At 35.2% G+C, this 17,081-nt stretch overlaps 1 protein-coding gene across 13 annotated transcripts in view; it reads right to left on the bottom strand.

Moving 5' to 3' along the window:
* Window positions 1-16,453, bottom strand: part of LOC125658747 (dynactin subunit 1-like) — a 54,076-nt gene extending 37,623 nt beyond the window's left edge. For 9 of the 13 annotated variants that reach the window (XM_056149107.1, XM_056149111.1, XM_056149108.1 and 6 more), the window contains exons 1-16: window positions 16,266-16,342; window positions 13,821-13,931; window positions 13,013-13,128; window positions 12,651-12,765; window positions 10,009-10,020; window positions 8,116-8,348; window positions 7,038-7,265; window positions 5,607-5,678; window positions 5,104-5,211; window positions 4,732-4,828; window positions 4,094-4,172; window positions 3,181-3,340; window positions 2,396-2,500; window positions 1,914-2,015; window positions 1,052-1,141; window positions 331-450 (exon numbers count right to left, since the gene is read on the bottom strand). In XM_056149107.1, coding sequence (XP_056005082.1) covers window positions 331-450; window positions 1,052-1,141; window positions 1,914-2,015; window positions 2,396-2,500; window positions 3,181-3,340; window positions 4,094-4,172; window positions 4,732-4,828; window positions 5,104-5,211; window positions 5,607-5,678; window positions 7,038-7,265; window positions 8,116-8,348; window positions 10,009-10,020; window positions 12,651-12,765; window positions 13,013-13,128; window positions 13,821-13,931; window positions 16,266-16,284 — 1,767 coding nt within the window. In that variant the 5' untranslated portion in view covers window positions 16,285-16,342. Of the gene's footprint in view, window positions 1-330; window positions 451-1,051; window positions 1,142-1,913; window positions 2,016-2,395; window positions 2,501-3,180; window positions 3,341-4,093; window positions 4,173-4,731; window positions 4,829-5,103; window positions 5,212-5,606; window positions 5,679-7,037; window positions 7,266-8,115; window positions 8,349-10,008; window positions 10,021-12,650; window positions 12,766-13,012; window positions 13,129-13,820; window positions 13,932-15,752; window positions 15,879-16,265 lie in introns of those variants that run through there. The other 4 variants (XM_056149118.1, XM_056149120.1, XM_056149112.1 and 1 more) reach the window with 3 other exon arrangements.
* Window positions 16,454-17,081: the final 628 nt, after the last annotated feature.

Here is a 17,081-nt window from a genome sequence, read left to right as displayed (position 1 = left end):
CATTTCTGTTAGGTATAATGCATTATGTAGCAGTTTATAGTATTATATTTGAAATGCCATATATTTATAAAATTTTCCCCATCTGTATTAGAATAATGTAACAATTTTAGAGTAGATTCATTTTCAATGATTAATCATGCTGTATTGAGAATTAGAGTATGTAATAGTCTATATCTGTATCTGATGGGTTTTAGAAAACACCTTGAGTTAGTCGGACAAATCTCTGTAGGATCTAATCCTCAAATTTATCCATATCATCCGACTTTATCCCCCACCCAGATTCCGCTATGCCCTGCTGTTATTTTAGACACAGCAGAGTCTCTTTCTCACCTTTGCGTAAGCTTTCGTCTCGGCAAACTTGGTTTTGAAGTCGATGACTTCAATCGTTGGTGTAGTTTCTGACTTTTGCTCTGTCTCAGCTTGTCTACTTCTCATATCTCGTATAGTGTCCTGATAACAGAAAAATAAGGTTATGCTGCAGAATTAAAAGCATAGTAGATAAGTAAAAGTTTATTTAGACATAAAGCAACACATTTACTAATTTAGTAACCTTAACAGAAAGATCTTTTAACTCTCAGCAAGTTTTGAATTATATGTAGTTCCAGCACAAGACAAGATTTGATTGTAAAATACAATGCCGCCAAAGATGGCCATATTTGATTGTGGCAATTTGTGACTTTGAATATGGTAAATGATCTCCACCTTTAGCAGTCACACATCAATGACCTTCACCTTTTACTTCCCCAAGTATGTTGAGTTTTGTTTCTCATTATAAAACTTTTTTGAGCACGTTTTCATAATCAAACTCAAACCCCGTGCTCTAAATCGTACTCATACTCAAAAGTGAAGGTTACAAAACTTTTATATAATCATTCTCATACTCAAATGGAGTACATGCTCAAGATTTTTCGAGTATGCTGGTAGCTTGCTCAGAGAACTTTGTAAAGAAAACAAATATGGCTGAGTTTGATTATGAGTGTGGTAGAAGTTTTATAACCTCCGGACCTGGTCAGACCATGACAACATTATTACTTAGAAAACCAGAACCTACCTGCAATGTGGACACTAGCTCTCGGAATTTGCTGATTGTGGCCTCATAGTCTGCAAATGTTTCTGCTGTGGCATCGAGCTTCCTTTTAAACTAAAAATGTCAAGAAAATCTTTATTGCATTGTTGGTCTTAAATCATAGACATTCATAAATTCAGGAAGTCTGCTGAATCTTACAATCAACAACCACAGGCTCTCAGACCTAATCTCTCTACCCACTAATCCCAGACTCCGAAACAACACCTTTACACACCAGCCACAGACTTCCTAACAACATCTCTACCCAACAACCACAGGATCTCTACTCATCAATGACAGACTCCCTAACAACATCTCTTTCCATCAAACCCAGACTCCCTAACAACATCTCTACCCACCAACCCCAGACTCCCTAACAACATCTCTACTCATCAACCCCAGACTCCCTAACAACATTCTCTACCCATCAACCCCAGACTCCCTAACAACATCTCTACCCATCAACCCCAGACTCCCTAACAACATCTCTACCCACCAATCACAGACTCCCTTACAACATCTCTACCCATCAACCCCAGACTCCCTAACAACATCGCTACCCATCAATCACAGACACCCTAACAACATCTCTACCCATCAACCCCAGACTCCCTAACAACATCTCTACCCACCAATCACAGACTCCCTAACATCTCTACCCATCAACCCCAGACTCCCTAACAACATCTCTACCCATCAACCCAAACTCCCTAACAACATCTCTACCCACCAATCACAGACTCCCTAACATCTCTACCCATCAACCCCAGACTCCCTAACAACATCTCTACCCAACAATCACAGACTCCCTAACAACATCTCTACCCACCATAGATTTTTAATTTACCTCATTAGCACGTCCTGTTGCCAGATCTAGTTCCTCACGTAACTCTAACTCCGCCTCTCGAGCCGTCTCTTGCAGTTCTTCATTCATATCATGCAAGGCTTCCTATAATATCACACAATATGCAAATCAACATTTGATAGTAACATCATCTTTTTCCTCTTTGCATGCATTTAGATGAAGCTATGAAAATGTTTCAGCATTGCTATTACAGATGTATATCTGGTAGGTGTCCATGACCTCTGTTGTCAAGTTTACCCATGAACCTGACCCTCTCTTGACACCAGGGCTGTGTTCAAAATGTAGCAGTAACATAGTGCTAAATAGCACAATGAAATTGAACGAACATCTAGACTATCCCTATGTAGGGATAACAAGCATTGATTCATACAGTGTGTTCAATAGACCTAAATGTAGATATCTAGCCTAGCAGGTAGGCTATGTGTTACCATCCTGAACACAGCCTAGTAATCATGGTGACTCACCAGGTCTGCCTTTTCCTCCTCTAGTTCCTGAATCTTTTCCTCCAGAGCTAAATTCCTGTCCGTGAGGGTCTCCACCATTTCCTCTGCACCCAAAGCTGCATCCACCTAAAACCCCAAAAAAGAAAATCAACAAAAAATTTGAACTACAGTTATGTACAAACAGAATATGTAAAAAGTCTGAAGATTGAGGAAAGACAATCAGGTTGTCTCTTTCACTGTAACTTGTTATATCAGCATGTACAATGTAACCTCACAGAATATAAACTCAAAGTATTGCAACTTGAATAGTGGTGACAGATGTTTTATCACTGACATTCCAAAATAAAAATTTACATCAGGCATATCCATGTTATATTGACAAGAACTAAGGAATCTTGGAACACATTAAATGAGTCTTGACTTAAAAAAATTAATTAGGGTTCCAAACTTCCAGCCATCATTTTGCCTCCACAATGATTTAGCCTTGTTAATAGAACCATGTAATATTGAATATTTCTCTCTCAGACTGAGTGCAGGGTAAGAGTTATTGTGGACACACACTCAAAGTCCTGATTTATACAATGATCTTAAATCCTACATTACTAAAAGAAGTTTTGAACTTATCAATAAATTGATAATCCAGCACCTGACAACAGGATTTCTTTTGGGCTATCATGTTTATTGGATTTGATCATTTTATCCAACTTCAACTCTAATAGATTTCAGGTCAATCACCTGCTGTCACAGTGGAAGTCGATTTGGTCACCTGACATTTTAAAATGATTCAGCAGATTAGAAATTCTGACCTGTTCTTTGAGGTCAATCATCTGTTGAGACAGCTGCTCCACCTCCCCAGCAAATCTCTCTTTATCTTTCTTTAAGTTCGTAATTTCCGCCGTGAATTTCTCGTTGACTTTTGTCAGTCGTTGAACTTCCTGTTTCTCCTGGTTGGATAAATCCCTCATTCTGATAACAAACAAGAGAATAGATTAATGTGTCTGATCCTCATGTCAAAAATTTCCAACTATAATTCAGTATTTACATTAATTTCTTATCATGAATTTATAGTATTTACAATAATTTCCAACATGATCTAAATCTATTATACTTTATGTAAAAAACTCCAATCTGATTGGCCAAGAAACATTTGAAAAAACTTAAATGTTTCTCTTTGGGAGTAAAAGCCACATCTTCCAGAGTGATGGTGTCTAGCAACAGGAAACATTAACTGACAACGGGTGATACAATGTATTAAAAAAAATTTGTCCTTATGTGTCAAATTAATCCGCCATTGAATTTTGATAAAGACATCCTTTAAGCATTTGAAATAGAGAGACGTCCCAAGACTAGTTCTCGACCTAAGATTAGGCGTTAATTGCGTGTTTCTTTGCTGTTCACTGATCCCTGTCCATTCTTAGATTCAACACAGCAGCGAGAAATTACGCCCTGATTACGAAAGTAAAATTTGAATTCCAATACTGATCGTTACAGACTAAGTCAAATTTATTTTCCTCCTATTTTAGGTACAATATGTTGACAAAAAAATAAATCCAGACAATGAGTTACTAGGAATAAGTTTAGGAATTATGAGTGCTTCGGAATGATGTGAGAAATGGCACCTACTTGACCAGGGCCTCCCTCAGACTCTTTTAAATGAGTTACTAGGAATAAGTTTAGGCATTATGAGTGCTTCGGAATGATGTGAGAAATGGCACCTACTTGACCAGGGCCTCCCTCAGCCTCTCTATTTGCTGGTCTCTCTGCTTCAGTTCGTACTCGGATGCCACTCCGTCTGTTCCTGTGAATAAAAAAGAAACAATTAATCTCAGTCGTCTGACCCGTGTGTAGTGATCTATGTTGATGTTTACAAGGCTAAATAAAGGGACACTACCAATCACCATCTCACTGTATATCGATAGAGGAATAAAAACTATGTGTATGAAGTCACAAGAGATATCAATTATTAATCAGCATCAATTCTCCAGCAAATACTTGTTAAAATGCTCATTAAAGATAACTTGGCTGATAAGTTTACTTTGTGTCATATTTTATTTATTAACATCCGATCATCTGCTCATTGAAGGCTAGAAAAATCAAACAATGTGAAATGAACAATCAACAATACACTGTACCTGTCTGGCAACTAACGAAAAAATCAGGGAGGTGTAAGATTTCATCTTAGTGTCAGTTTCATTAAATTCAAACTGAAAAGCATGGTCTGCCATGTAGAACATTTTCATTATCTGAGCATGCTGGCTGATCTTGTTCCTCAGAACTTCAAACTCAGACCTTTCTGGCTGATCTCGTTCCTCAGAACTTCAAACTCAGACCTTTCTCTTTAGAAGCTCATGGTTTACCTTTCTCACTGATCTCATTCTTGAGAATCTCGAGGTCCATGTTGAGTTCCTCAGCTCGTTCTCGCAGACTGTCCACTTCCTGTTGCAATCCTTCTGCCTGAAAAAGTAAAAAATGAAATCTATTAGGATGAAATCTCTGATTTTCTTTTCAGTCAATTTTTTTTTTCCAAAAATTGAATGATGTAAACAAAACTGTCCTTCTCAGTATTCTTCAGGTTTTACAGTAAATAAATGTATTTCAATTGCATATTGAATTTATAGAATGAGATATAGCAAAAGTTTTTAAATTGCCTTAACTTCCTGAATTCAGACATTACCAAGAGAATCTAATTTTTCCATGATCAGAAAATGGTCTTTGTTACATGTAGATACCTTCTCTTCTGCCATTTCTTTATCGAGTGTTGCTATTTCCACTGTCTCAGCGAGGTCAGACATTTCGTCTTTATATCGATCAAAGCTCTCCTGAATGTCCTTAGCTTCCTACAATAATCGACAAACAACTGAATTATTACACAAAACATATGATTTAAAGCAAAGCTACTTAATTCCCTTGGTTGTCTTCTAATTCCTACAAAAATTAACAAATAATTAAATGATTACACTCCAACATTGGCACTCAAATACATACATGTATAATTCGGTTATATAAAACTTTCAAAACTTCAATTATCCAAATGACTCTACCTGGAACCAAAGGGTACGGTTTAACAGGGCTCCTTTTCTTTATTTTCTAGGATGGAGCTAACCATGACTACATTATACATGTAACAGTATCAAATTACTCAACTATCCTATCACAGCCTCTCAATATAATACAATAAGTGCTTTCTTTGTTTTTTGGAGGTTTTTTTTTTTTTTTTTTTTTTTTTTTTTACCTTTCTGGCCGTCTGCAGCTGCTGTTGAAGATCTTTTTGTGTTTCCTGCATTTTACTTTTGTACTCTTGCAACTGAAATTAAAAGTATTGATTATCAGCCATGTTTATGTATCTTCTTTATCTCACTGCCCAGAAACCATATACATTGTACATATCTATCCCCTCACTGAATAAATACATCTCTATCTCCTTAATGGATTCAATAAATACATCTCTATCTCCTTCATGGATTCAATAATCCATCACTATCTCCTTAATGGATTCAATAAATACATCTCTATCTCCTTAATGGATTCAATAAATACATCTCTATCTCCTTAATGGATTCAATAAATACATCTCTATCTCCTTAATGAACTCAATAAATACATTGCTATCCCCTTCATGGATTCAATAAATACATCTCTATCTCCTTAATGGATTCAATAATACATCACTATCTCCTTAATGAATCCAATGAATACATTGCTATCTCCTTAACGGATTCAATAATCCAATAAATAAATCTCTATCTCCTATCTCCCTAATGGATTGAATAAATAGATCTCTATCTCCTTATCTCCCTAATGGATTCAATAAATACATCTTTATCTCCTTAATGAATTCAATAATAAATACATCTCTATCTCCTTAATGAATTCAATAAATACATTGCTATCTCCTTCATGGATTCAATAGATACATCTCTATCTCCTTAATGAATTCAATAATACATCACTATCTCCTAATAGAATTTAATAAATACATCTCTATCTCCTTAACGGATTCAATAAATACCTCTCTATCTCCTTAATATATTCACTAAATACATCTCTATCTCCTTAACGGATTCAATGAATACACCTCTTACACCTTAATGGATTCAATAGATACATCTCCTTGATGGATTCAATAAATACATCTCTATCTCCTTAACGAATTCAATAAATACATCTCTATCTTCTTAATGGATTCACTGAATACATCTCTTTCTCCTTAATGGATTCAATAGATACATCTCCTTGATGGATTCAATAATACATCACTATCTCCTTAATGGATTCAATAATACATTGCTATCTCCTTAAAGAATTCAATAAATACATCTCTATCTCCTTAACGGACTCAATGAATACACCTCTTACACCTTAATGGATTCAATAGATAGATCTCCTTGATGGATTCACTAAATACATCGCTATCTCCTTAATGGATTCAATAAATACATTTATATCTCCTTAATGGATTCAATAATACATCACTATCTCCTTAATGGATTCAATAAATACATCTCTATCTCCTTAATGGATTCAATAAATACATCTCTATCTCCTTAATGGATTCAATAGATACATCTCCTTAATGGATTCACTAAATACATCTTAATGGATTCACTAAATACATCTTAATGGATTCACTAAATACATCTACACCTATAATTACACTGTTTACCTGCTGAAGCTGTATTTTGGCTTTCTCAAACTCCTTCAGTTTAGTTTTGTCTTCTGCCCTTTTAATTTTCAGTGTCTCGAGTTTCTCGTTGAGATCTTTAATCTCGGCTTTGAGCCCCTCCATCTCCTGTTGGGTTTGTAGATTGGACAATTTGTCCTCAGAGCCAGCGGTGGTCAGCGAGCTGTCCAAGGAACGTGTCATGGAGGTCAAGTCTGGTACTGAATCCGTCTGCAAACAATAGTTTGAAATATTAGAAAATTGTTAAAGCTGATATGTGTTTACAAATTTTGTACCTGTTACAAGAAAATCAAGTTTAAGAATAGATGTACTGTCCAAAAAATTATAATTCAACACACTCAAAAAATACTCAGGAAATTCTCCATATTTATTATGACTATTGAAAAGTGAAGATAATGAACAGTGATTATTCTCATACATTTTCCTATACAGAATAAGAAAGTGAAAGTAGGGCAAACATGGACCCCTGGAAACACTAAAGGTGGGATCAGGTACCTAGGAGGAGTAAGTATCCCTTGTTGACTGGCCATACCCGTCGTGAGCCTTAACAATCAAACTTCATTATCTCAAACTCGAAGAAGAACTTTGACATATCCAAGAAATCTAGATATTGAGGGTAAAATACTATAAGAAAGTGGTTGATGGGACTTCAAAATCACTTCAACAAATACATGGTATTTGAGATATCGGTGTTCCAGATACCGAAGTTTAACTGTATCGTGAGTAATACAGTCCAAATCAGTATATAAAGAACCGTCTAACAATTGATATATGACACTCGTCAGACAGCATTCTACCTAATGACCAGTTCTTCCATTATAATGACCATAGCATTTGTGAAATGCTGGCAAACGAGACTGTTGAAACATACAATATCAAAGTCAAAACAAAGGAAGAAATTCTATAATCTTATGTTTTCCAGCATGTAAAAAACAAACAATACACTGTATAGTCATTTAATTAGATGATGAGACTATCATGGCTAACATATGCCCCACCACAAACCTTTTTCTCTATCCCTTTTGGTTTTATCATGACTAACATATGCCCCATCACTAACCTTTTTCTCTATCCCTTTTGTTTTCCCTTTCTGGGTGTCCGCCAAATTCTCATTGCTGGGGGTGGATTCCCGACTGCTGCTATCACGTCCAGATTTCGGTCCTGGTAGTCGTGTCATTGACCCCCGACCTTTAGGAGTAGAGAGACCGCTACTGCTAGCAATCTTCGAAAGGTCAGAGGGCACACTGGGGGCCTTTTTCGGGGTGTCACTCAGTTCAACCAAATTCTCAGAACCTACATAGACACCATTCATTGGATCATAGGAAATGCTCTGTATTGCTTGACATTAATTTATGTGCATTTTTCAAAATCTAAATATTTTTCATGCGGTGCATGTAACACATTTTTCATTGGCATAAAAAATCACTCCCTGTCAAAATATACAGTGAGAAATAAAATTACTAATAGACTGCTAAACTTTGTCAGATTTAGAGTTAATGAAAATCAAATTACCATCATCTTGACCTATCCAAGAAAACGATTCATATCTATATCAAGTAGACATTCATTTTGGCACTGAACAAAAGTGACAAAGAGTGTATACATAACATATTATTTCTAATGAAATGTATCTTGTTTAAATATGATGATTTTGTACGAGCACATGCAAGTATATGTTTTTAAATAGTGCAAAAACATGTTGTTGATGTACTGCATATAGATTTCAATGAGAAACATCAAACAAGAAGAAATTAAAATCGTCAAAACAAGACATGAAATCTCTAGAAAGATCTCTAGCACTCAGCCTCTCTTCCCGACATCAACTGTCGGAATAACTGAAGCAGTGAGAGTGAAATATACAGTGTTCAGTATAAACTCCAGAGATGACTGATATACATACTGGTGAAATATCTGATAACAGAAATCAAATATCCTGCAGATATCTCCGATATCTGAGATGTCAATTGGAAGCGAGATATATTTCCATTAAAGGGAAAGGCAACCCTAACCACATTGTTGCTTTTATGAATAAAGTATTACTTACTGATATCATTAATGACAGTCTTTAACAACAACTATCCTTGCTTAACAATTAAATCAATATTTACCTATCATATATTTTAAATTATCCGCCGCTAAGAGAGCGGCCATTAAAGTTTGATTTATGATGTCATACTGTCGGTTCCGGTTTATTTCATCAGCAGCACTGTAAACATGACAAGTCACGAACAGTTAAGTTTGGAGCCGTATAGATTTGAGCCTGTTCTTTCGCAAGAAGAAATTGAGAAAAGAAGACGTTCAGTCAAGTCGCAGACCAGGCAGATGGTACTCATTTCTTCATTCAAATTTCTCGAACCTCAATTTGTCATTATGCAAATGATGGATCCAGTTTACATAGTATTTTCTTTTCAGATGACTTGGTTGGGTCAGGAATTTCGAAGAAAAAAAATCTTTTTTCACATCTCCCCTTCGCGTTAGTGCAATTAACAACTTGACAGGAAGGCATCATCCTACAGTATATTTATTTGTAAAATCTACCACATACACAACTTCGATGATCTTAGAATCTCATCAAAACCGGAACAGATGGTGAGATATCAAAATTATTGATTTTTGTGGTCTTGAATACAAAAGAGTTCCACACCATGGCAGCCTCTATAGATGGTGGAAATTTCAATTCTTAATGTTTTCAAATTAGTACTGAAGCTTATCTAGGCTGTATATCAACAGAATAGTATGACAAATTTTTATTATATAATTAATCCTATATCATTTATTATGTAAATTTTTTTGGGGTTGCCTTCCCCTTTAAACATGATAGAAAGTAACGTATGATATACATGTACAATGAATCTAGAATGATGTATGTATTAAAATAGACTGCTTTGAGACTAAGATGATTAAAGAAGACACACTGTCAATTCTGACGGTGTGTTTACTTATCATAACTCACGTTGTCGAAACCCTAATAAAATACACAGAGCCATAATTAAATTACAATGCTGCATTGTTTAATCATACAAATTAAACAAAAACAAGCTAGCTAGCTGTTACACTGAATAGATGCTCAAGTAAATATTTGTATTTACATTCCAACATGTTTTTCTGAAGAAAATCTCCACAACATAGGGCAATAAGATCAGTGTGATAGAAATAAAATATGCTGAAACACCTATCACATCAACATCACAACATAAATCTAACCAATCCCATTCAAGAACGTAGCCCTGGCTATTCCGAGGCTATTGTTTCTTGTTGACTCACAAGTGCAAAACTTTTTTTTAAACTCAATTTACAAGGATGTCATTCAAATGTCACAAGTAAATATAAGTTCTAATCTATTTTTTTTTTCATCTACTGTATCATAGCACGGAACAAGTGTGCATACATGCGTACCTAACACAATATTTACATTCACTGAATCTTTTCTCTTGTATTTCTTTTGAAATTAACATTGCTTTCATCATACAATGAATACATGTTTGTTAAATTGCAAACTAGTTTGATCCGCTTGTTTAATACGATCTGTCCATGTAATCATTACCAAATATGGAGCGTCGTCAAGGCCAAAGTTTGTATTGGCTGTTCTGTTTAAAGTACTGATATAGTCACCGGATGATATTTCAGTACTTAAATCTTGTTTATATTATTTTTTAAATACATAAAAATATGAATATAAACAATCAAATGTCTCTTTCGTTGTTGTTATCAGGTGCTGAAGGTAGGTAGCATTGCAGGTGAAAAAATTTGAATTTTTTCTGCAATGCTAGCTACCTTCATCGTCCAATAAAACAACAAAGAAAGACATTTGATTGTTTAATTAGCAGGCCTGCTAAAAGTGAGCAGCTAATAATTATATGTATATTCGGAATACCGAAATCATTAACATGTGTAAATGCTTTATGTCTTTTTTAACTCTATTTAATCTAGCAATTTATCTTAATGTCAATTGAAGTATAATTATTTGAAAAATACATAGTTGACATTCTATTTTGTAACATCCATTGAAGGCCCTTGTCTGGTTCTTTCTTTGGTTATAATGTATGGCAAGATTTCAGATCAGACCAATCACTTTCAAGACTCCTTTAAGGAGGATCCCATTGGGAATCAGCCCCATATGGCTGATAAAACAATGTCATACATTTTTTTCAGCAACATTTAAAAGTATTTATAAGTTACTAGATCCCATGGAATGTCCTTTTACTCAGTAGTTTATTTATGGTGATATTTACATGTATTCAAATAAAAGTTTGTTTTATGTTATAACTACTCTACGAGGACTGTTCAATATGTAAGGGCTGTTCCAGAAATGATCAAATGGGGGGGTCGGGCGGCAAACGATATTTTTTTGTGTGGGTGGTCGTATTTTTTCATATTTTATTTGGTCCATGGTTGGACTGTTCAAAATTTTTTTTATTATGGTTAGTGGGTAGTTTCTATTGTTTTTTAATTTTGTGCCACGTGGGTGTTGAGTTTTCAGAATATTTTGATTGTCGCTCTTGTCGTGTTGGTTACAAAACGTCGGAGGGAAAATTGAAAACGTGCTTTCGAAATGCTGCTTTCGAAATCGGAAGTAACATAGAACTATTCGAGTTGTCGCTCTTTGTAGCGCATAACTTTCTATTTTCATTACGGGGCACTCTTCAAATTAGAGGCGCGTTTGGTAGGGTCCCTTGGGACGTGATGGCGGCAAACTCTGTAGATTATTACAGTTTACAGTGCATCGATCTTGGGAATATTTTGAATTCAATAGGTATTCCGTTTTCTAATAAAAATAGGCAAACCTTGGTTGATTTATGCGAGGGTACCGATGCGTTATATTTATCAGTCAGTGTGATGGTGATATTATAGAGGCCTCCATTAGAAGACGAATGATTCGAGGAAAAACATATCCATACCCATTTCATGATAATAGCATCGCTTGGACTCCCAATCTTTCCAACATTCCCGCCATAGATGCCTTTGATTGTTGATGTGACATCGTTTCTTCAGAACTACTGGGATACAATGTCGCACAGGCATTACCGCATCATTGACTACTAGAATGTTTGTATCGAAAACCTCGCGAGGTTTGTACTGTTTTCATTTTTTAAAATATTTTTGTGGTGGGTCTGGTTAGGGTTTTTTTTAATTAGATGGGTCATTGTAAAATGAGTTTTATCAATTTGATGGGTCATGGGACAATTTTTTATTTTTTTTTTTATGGGTGCTTGGTATATACAAACGCTGACTCCCGACCCCCCCATGTATTTATTTCTGGAATAGCCCTAATGTGTATTGTACGATATCTCAAAAGCATTCGACTCAAATAGTGAAATTAACATTACATCCCTTCAAAGTATTCTTCGCGATTTGAAATAAATTAATTTCAATATCTAAATACAAATGTAACTGGTCAACTTGGTAAACAAATACATAAATTTTCATTAAATAGTTACCAGGTTAAATAGTTACCCTGGTAACTATATACATGTACATGTCACATGCACAAATAGTTACCATGGTGAACAGTAACCGTAGGAAACAAATGACAAAGGTCACCATGAAGAATTAGTAAGAACAGTTGACATGGTAGAGAAAATTTAGTCAGCTTACTTTTTCCAGCATAACTTGGAGGTCGAAGGCCAAATTTCTTCACAGTTGATGACGACGGAAGTTTACTGGCAGGAATCGATGCTGGAGTTCCAGTTCCTTCATCTAGAACTGTTATCTGTTAAAAACACCAAATCATTTAAATGCTTCATTCTTAAACTTATATCAGCTAATAATGCATGTGATCTTCATCAGCACTGAAGTCAAATTAGATATCGTGAACACAAACAGGAACACATTTTCTTAGAACAACTGCTAATTTTACTAATAACTGCCCAATTTCAAACAATGATGCAGTGGTAACTCAAAAAACTTCAAATTAATAATTTGTTGACACATGTACAATGATCACAGACTTGACAAACCTGAGACTGCCTGACGAATATGCCGTGGTTTGGATTGCACGTGAAATACGTCTTTCCCTGGACTGTTCCATTGTTTTTTCCTTTCTCATCATCCAAAATGACACCAATCCACTTTCCTAAAAGTTTGTGTAAAAATAAAACACCTTTATTACAATGGTGCCCAGTAGAATGCTTCAACAAGCAGTACCAACAAAATCAGAAGCCTTGTCACAGAGCTTCAACATTCAATACTAACAACATCAAAAAAAGTTTGCATGGTGAGAAGGGACTAGCCATAATTTGTTTAGAAACCTCACTTGTATCGATTAAATGTCAAACATTTGTAAAGAATCTGAATTCAAATGGATTGAAAGTTTATTTTGAATCCCATTCTGAGTCCGACAATTGTATGGAATTCCGTTGTGAATGGACTTTTTAAAAAGAAGAATGTTGTGTTGATGTTTGGTGCACACATACGGAGCCAACATGCCATTTGATACGTAAAGACTTACTGTAGATCCTTATTTTATGACAGTACTTAATACAGCAATTTGAATTGTAAAATGAACATGTGTGTCGTCTATTCATCAAGAGTTCTTACATGATTGTATTTTAGCAACAGGAAATCAAATGGGAGTAATTTTATTTCGCAAGAAATGCTTCTTGCGAAATTACGTGCTAATAAATTCCTTGTGTATAATTAGGAATCTACACCCCTACAACGTTGTATAAAATGTACGCCATACTGTGCTGTTTGTTATGTAAAGACTTGCCATTAAATAAAAGAATCATACAGATGTAAGCTGCTGTGCTATTTGTAACGACTTACCACTAGAGAAAAGCGTTGTTCCGACATATGCCACAGTTCCCAGAAGGCCTTTGTCCGTCAGCTCCACACGAGTTCCCACCTTGACGGACTTCCCATCTGCCATTTTTAACTCTGAAATTATACAACAGGTATAGATTTTATCTGCTTTCCTTTCTCTCCCCTTTTTAGGGGGTGGGGTAATAAATAATGTAACAGTAAAGGAGAAAGTGCAACAGACCAAACCAGGATTAAAACCCAAAGCCCCTGAATTCTGAAGACAGGTGCTCTACCAACTAAACTATCTGGCCACTGGTAATTGAACCCGGCTCACCATCACATTCCTCCCTCCTTAAATGTCTTCACACTTGAAGACATCAACCCAGGATCTTTATCCCCTGGATGACATTTACACCTGTCAGTTCCTGGGGCTGGTCTATGGCACCAAACATAACAGAAGGGAGGAAATGCAACAGATTAAAATCCTGGTCTTGTCTGTTACAGTTCCTCCCTTCCTGTTCCATTTGGTGTAATAGAGAATACATGACTGTATATGTAAATGTATGAATATTCAGAACCTCTTGAATATAATGTAATGCAAGTCTTGAGCTCCAATTCTGTACATGTACACCAATCATATTCACAGAACACATGTACACCAATCATATTCACAGAACACATGTACACCAATCATATTCACAAAACACATGTACACCAATCATATTCACATTATGTTCATTTATTCAACTCGCATCTCATGACAGTAGTTGAACTGTAGTATTCCATTTTAATGGCTATTTTAACAATAAGTTTCACTGTCCCCCTTCACAACAACTACACTTCTCTTGGCTGTGCCTCAGGAAACAGCTGCTGGGAAACAAGTGTGCTGTCTCAGGGGCAGAGTATGGCTACATAGCCAGTAGAGGTTTACAATATTTTTGTAAACTTCTTTTATCAGTCAGGGACATAATGCAAACACGTTATTTGAAAAATAACATAAGAAGCTATTTTTCACAGAGATATTTCTTTATAAAATAACACACTTTCGTTATTTTTTTTATTCTGACATTTCATCTGAAATCTTCAGCAGAAGACACATAGCATGTGTAGACTAGTAGTAATTACTCGTTACTTTGAGGTGGGTTTTTTTTCAGATTTGAGCAAGCTTTTAAATGAAACAAATATTTGTTTTTGTCTTGGTGCACCAGTGAAAGTTTGTGGTGCATTTAACTAGTGTGAAATGAAATGTGAAATGTGACATAGTTAACTAAAACAAACCCATTTGAATTATTTAATAAAAGGAAGAGAGTATTGCGCGGCATTTGGTGAAGGTCAGGAGCAAAAAGAGGTAACTCACTCTGACAAAAAAAGAAAGTTCTTATGTGCGTTATTTTTATAATAACGATTTTGTATTATATCAATGCCCCTGACAATCTGCAACAGGAAATGAAAGTTAGTAACAGGTAAACATTAAACAAATGTATATTTTCTGATAAATCAACAGAAAATATTGATTTGTGAGTAAGAAATAATGTAAAATTATTAAACATTTATTATCACCACTAATCGGAGAACTATAGCTACTAGATAATGTTAATCATGGAACTAACATCAGATTTAACAGGTTAACAGGTTAAGATTCTTGTAACAAAATCAGCTGCTAATATAGAATTCCAGTTTTGGCAAAACAACATTCTTACCAGTTAACACAAAATGTTAAATTTAGGGTCGGGCTACAAAAACCGTGATTTGAGGTAGCTCCCTGGGTAGTGAAACGTTCAAAAGATGTGTTAATAAATTATCTATGCCTGGTACATAACATTTGTTGTGATTTACAAAATCGTGGGCTCCAAACTATACCACGTTTAAAATATAGAGAGAAAAAGCATCACACCTCACGGAGCCACAAAACTCTAAGGTAAACTAATAGGCATTGATCAGAAAAGTGTCACTTACTTTACGCCAAAGTTCTCTCAGTCTCATCGATCATCAATGCAAGACCGCTCATATCAATAAAAATATTGTGAAAACTTATTCTCTCTAAAGCGCTTACATTTTGTACAAAAATATGCTTAAAATAGTGTACTCAAAGTTTTGGTATGCAGATATTGCAAAACATGTAATGTAAATATCAGTAGATATATATTTTTCTAAATGTTGTATGGGATAAAAAGCGGTTCGGGACGTTTTAATGTCAATACATTTCGGTCTGCTTACTTGTTACAATATTACACAAGATTTTTACATAAAATTCTCCCTCAGTCATATCATCACTATACTTATTCTAATTACGACTCCAATATGTTCATGGAATGAGAAAAATTCTATACCACAAAATGGGGGGGGGGGGGGGGGGGGAACACCACGTTTACATCACTGTAATTAGGGAAAAGTTCAAATTTCTTATGAAAAAAACTTGAAATATATTCTGTATAGGACATTGCAACATTAGTTTTAATTCTTGCTTACCATCTCCTTCATCGTTCATGCTAAGGTCAGATCACCACTCAGCTATTAGCCACAGTGTAGCCGTGCAATGACACCTTTTTATAAATTGTTGATTTATTTATCAGCTGTTACTGATAAGTGAACGACCTCTTTGGGCGTGGATCCAAGGAGGTGGTACGTCCCTGAAATTTTCTCTTGTGGATCCCTGTCTGGTAAATGATGATATATATGAATATGATTTGATTTATTTCCAAATTAGGGCCCTCTCGGGCATATACAGCATACGTACATGATTGTTAACATTTCAATGTGCAATGTTTATTTTTTTTTTTTAAATGATGATATAAAGAAAAGAACAAAACAAGAGCAAAATATGCATTATTAGTATGAGCAATGTTCATACATGTGACATGTTGAACATGATAATACTTATTTGTATTGAATGTAAGTACCACCGTGAATCTTAATGCAAAACAGTCAGAAATACATATAGGGGGGGGAAATATATATATATACATGTACATAACAACTCTACATGTAATAATAGTAAAGGTAGTATAAGTACATATGATTAACTCCACTGTAATGCAAAAGATACCACGGGACGGTGCATTGGTACTAGGTCAACATGTCATGTTTATAATGAGTGCATATGTGCAAATATGGTTTCATATGGTTCACACATAATATACAGTAATACTAGTAGTATGAGCTTAGACAATGTACATAACATCATTCTATTCTCAACACTTGCATGCGTTGAGAGATATTGAGTAACATATTGGTTATTACATATCAGTCGAGCCCTTGCATGCATTTGTTCAAACTGTGTATTGT

This window comes from Ostrea edulis, chromosome 9 (assembly GCF_947568905.1).
Source record: "Ostrea edulis chromosome 9, xbOstEdul1.1, whole genome shotgun sequence".
Classification (NCBI taxonomy): domain Eukaryota; kingdom Metazoa; phylum Mollusca; class Bivalvia; order Ostreida; family Ostreidae; genus Ostrea; species Ostrea edulis.
This window is presented reverse-complemented; position numbering and strand designations above follow the sequence as displayed.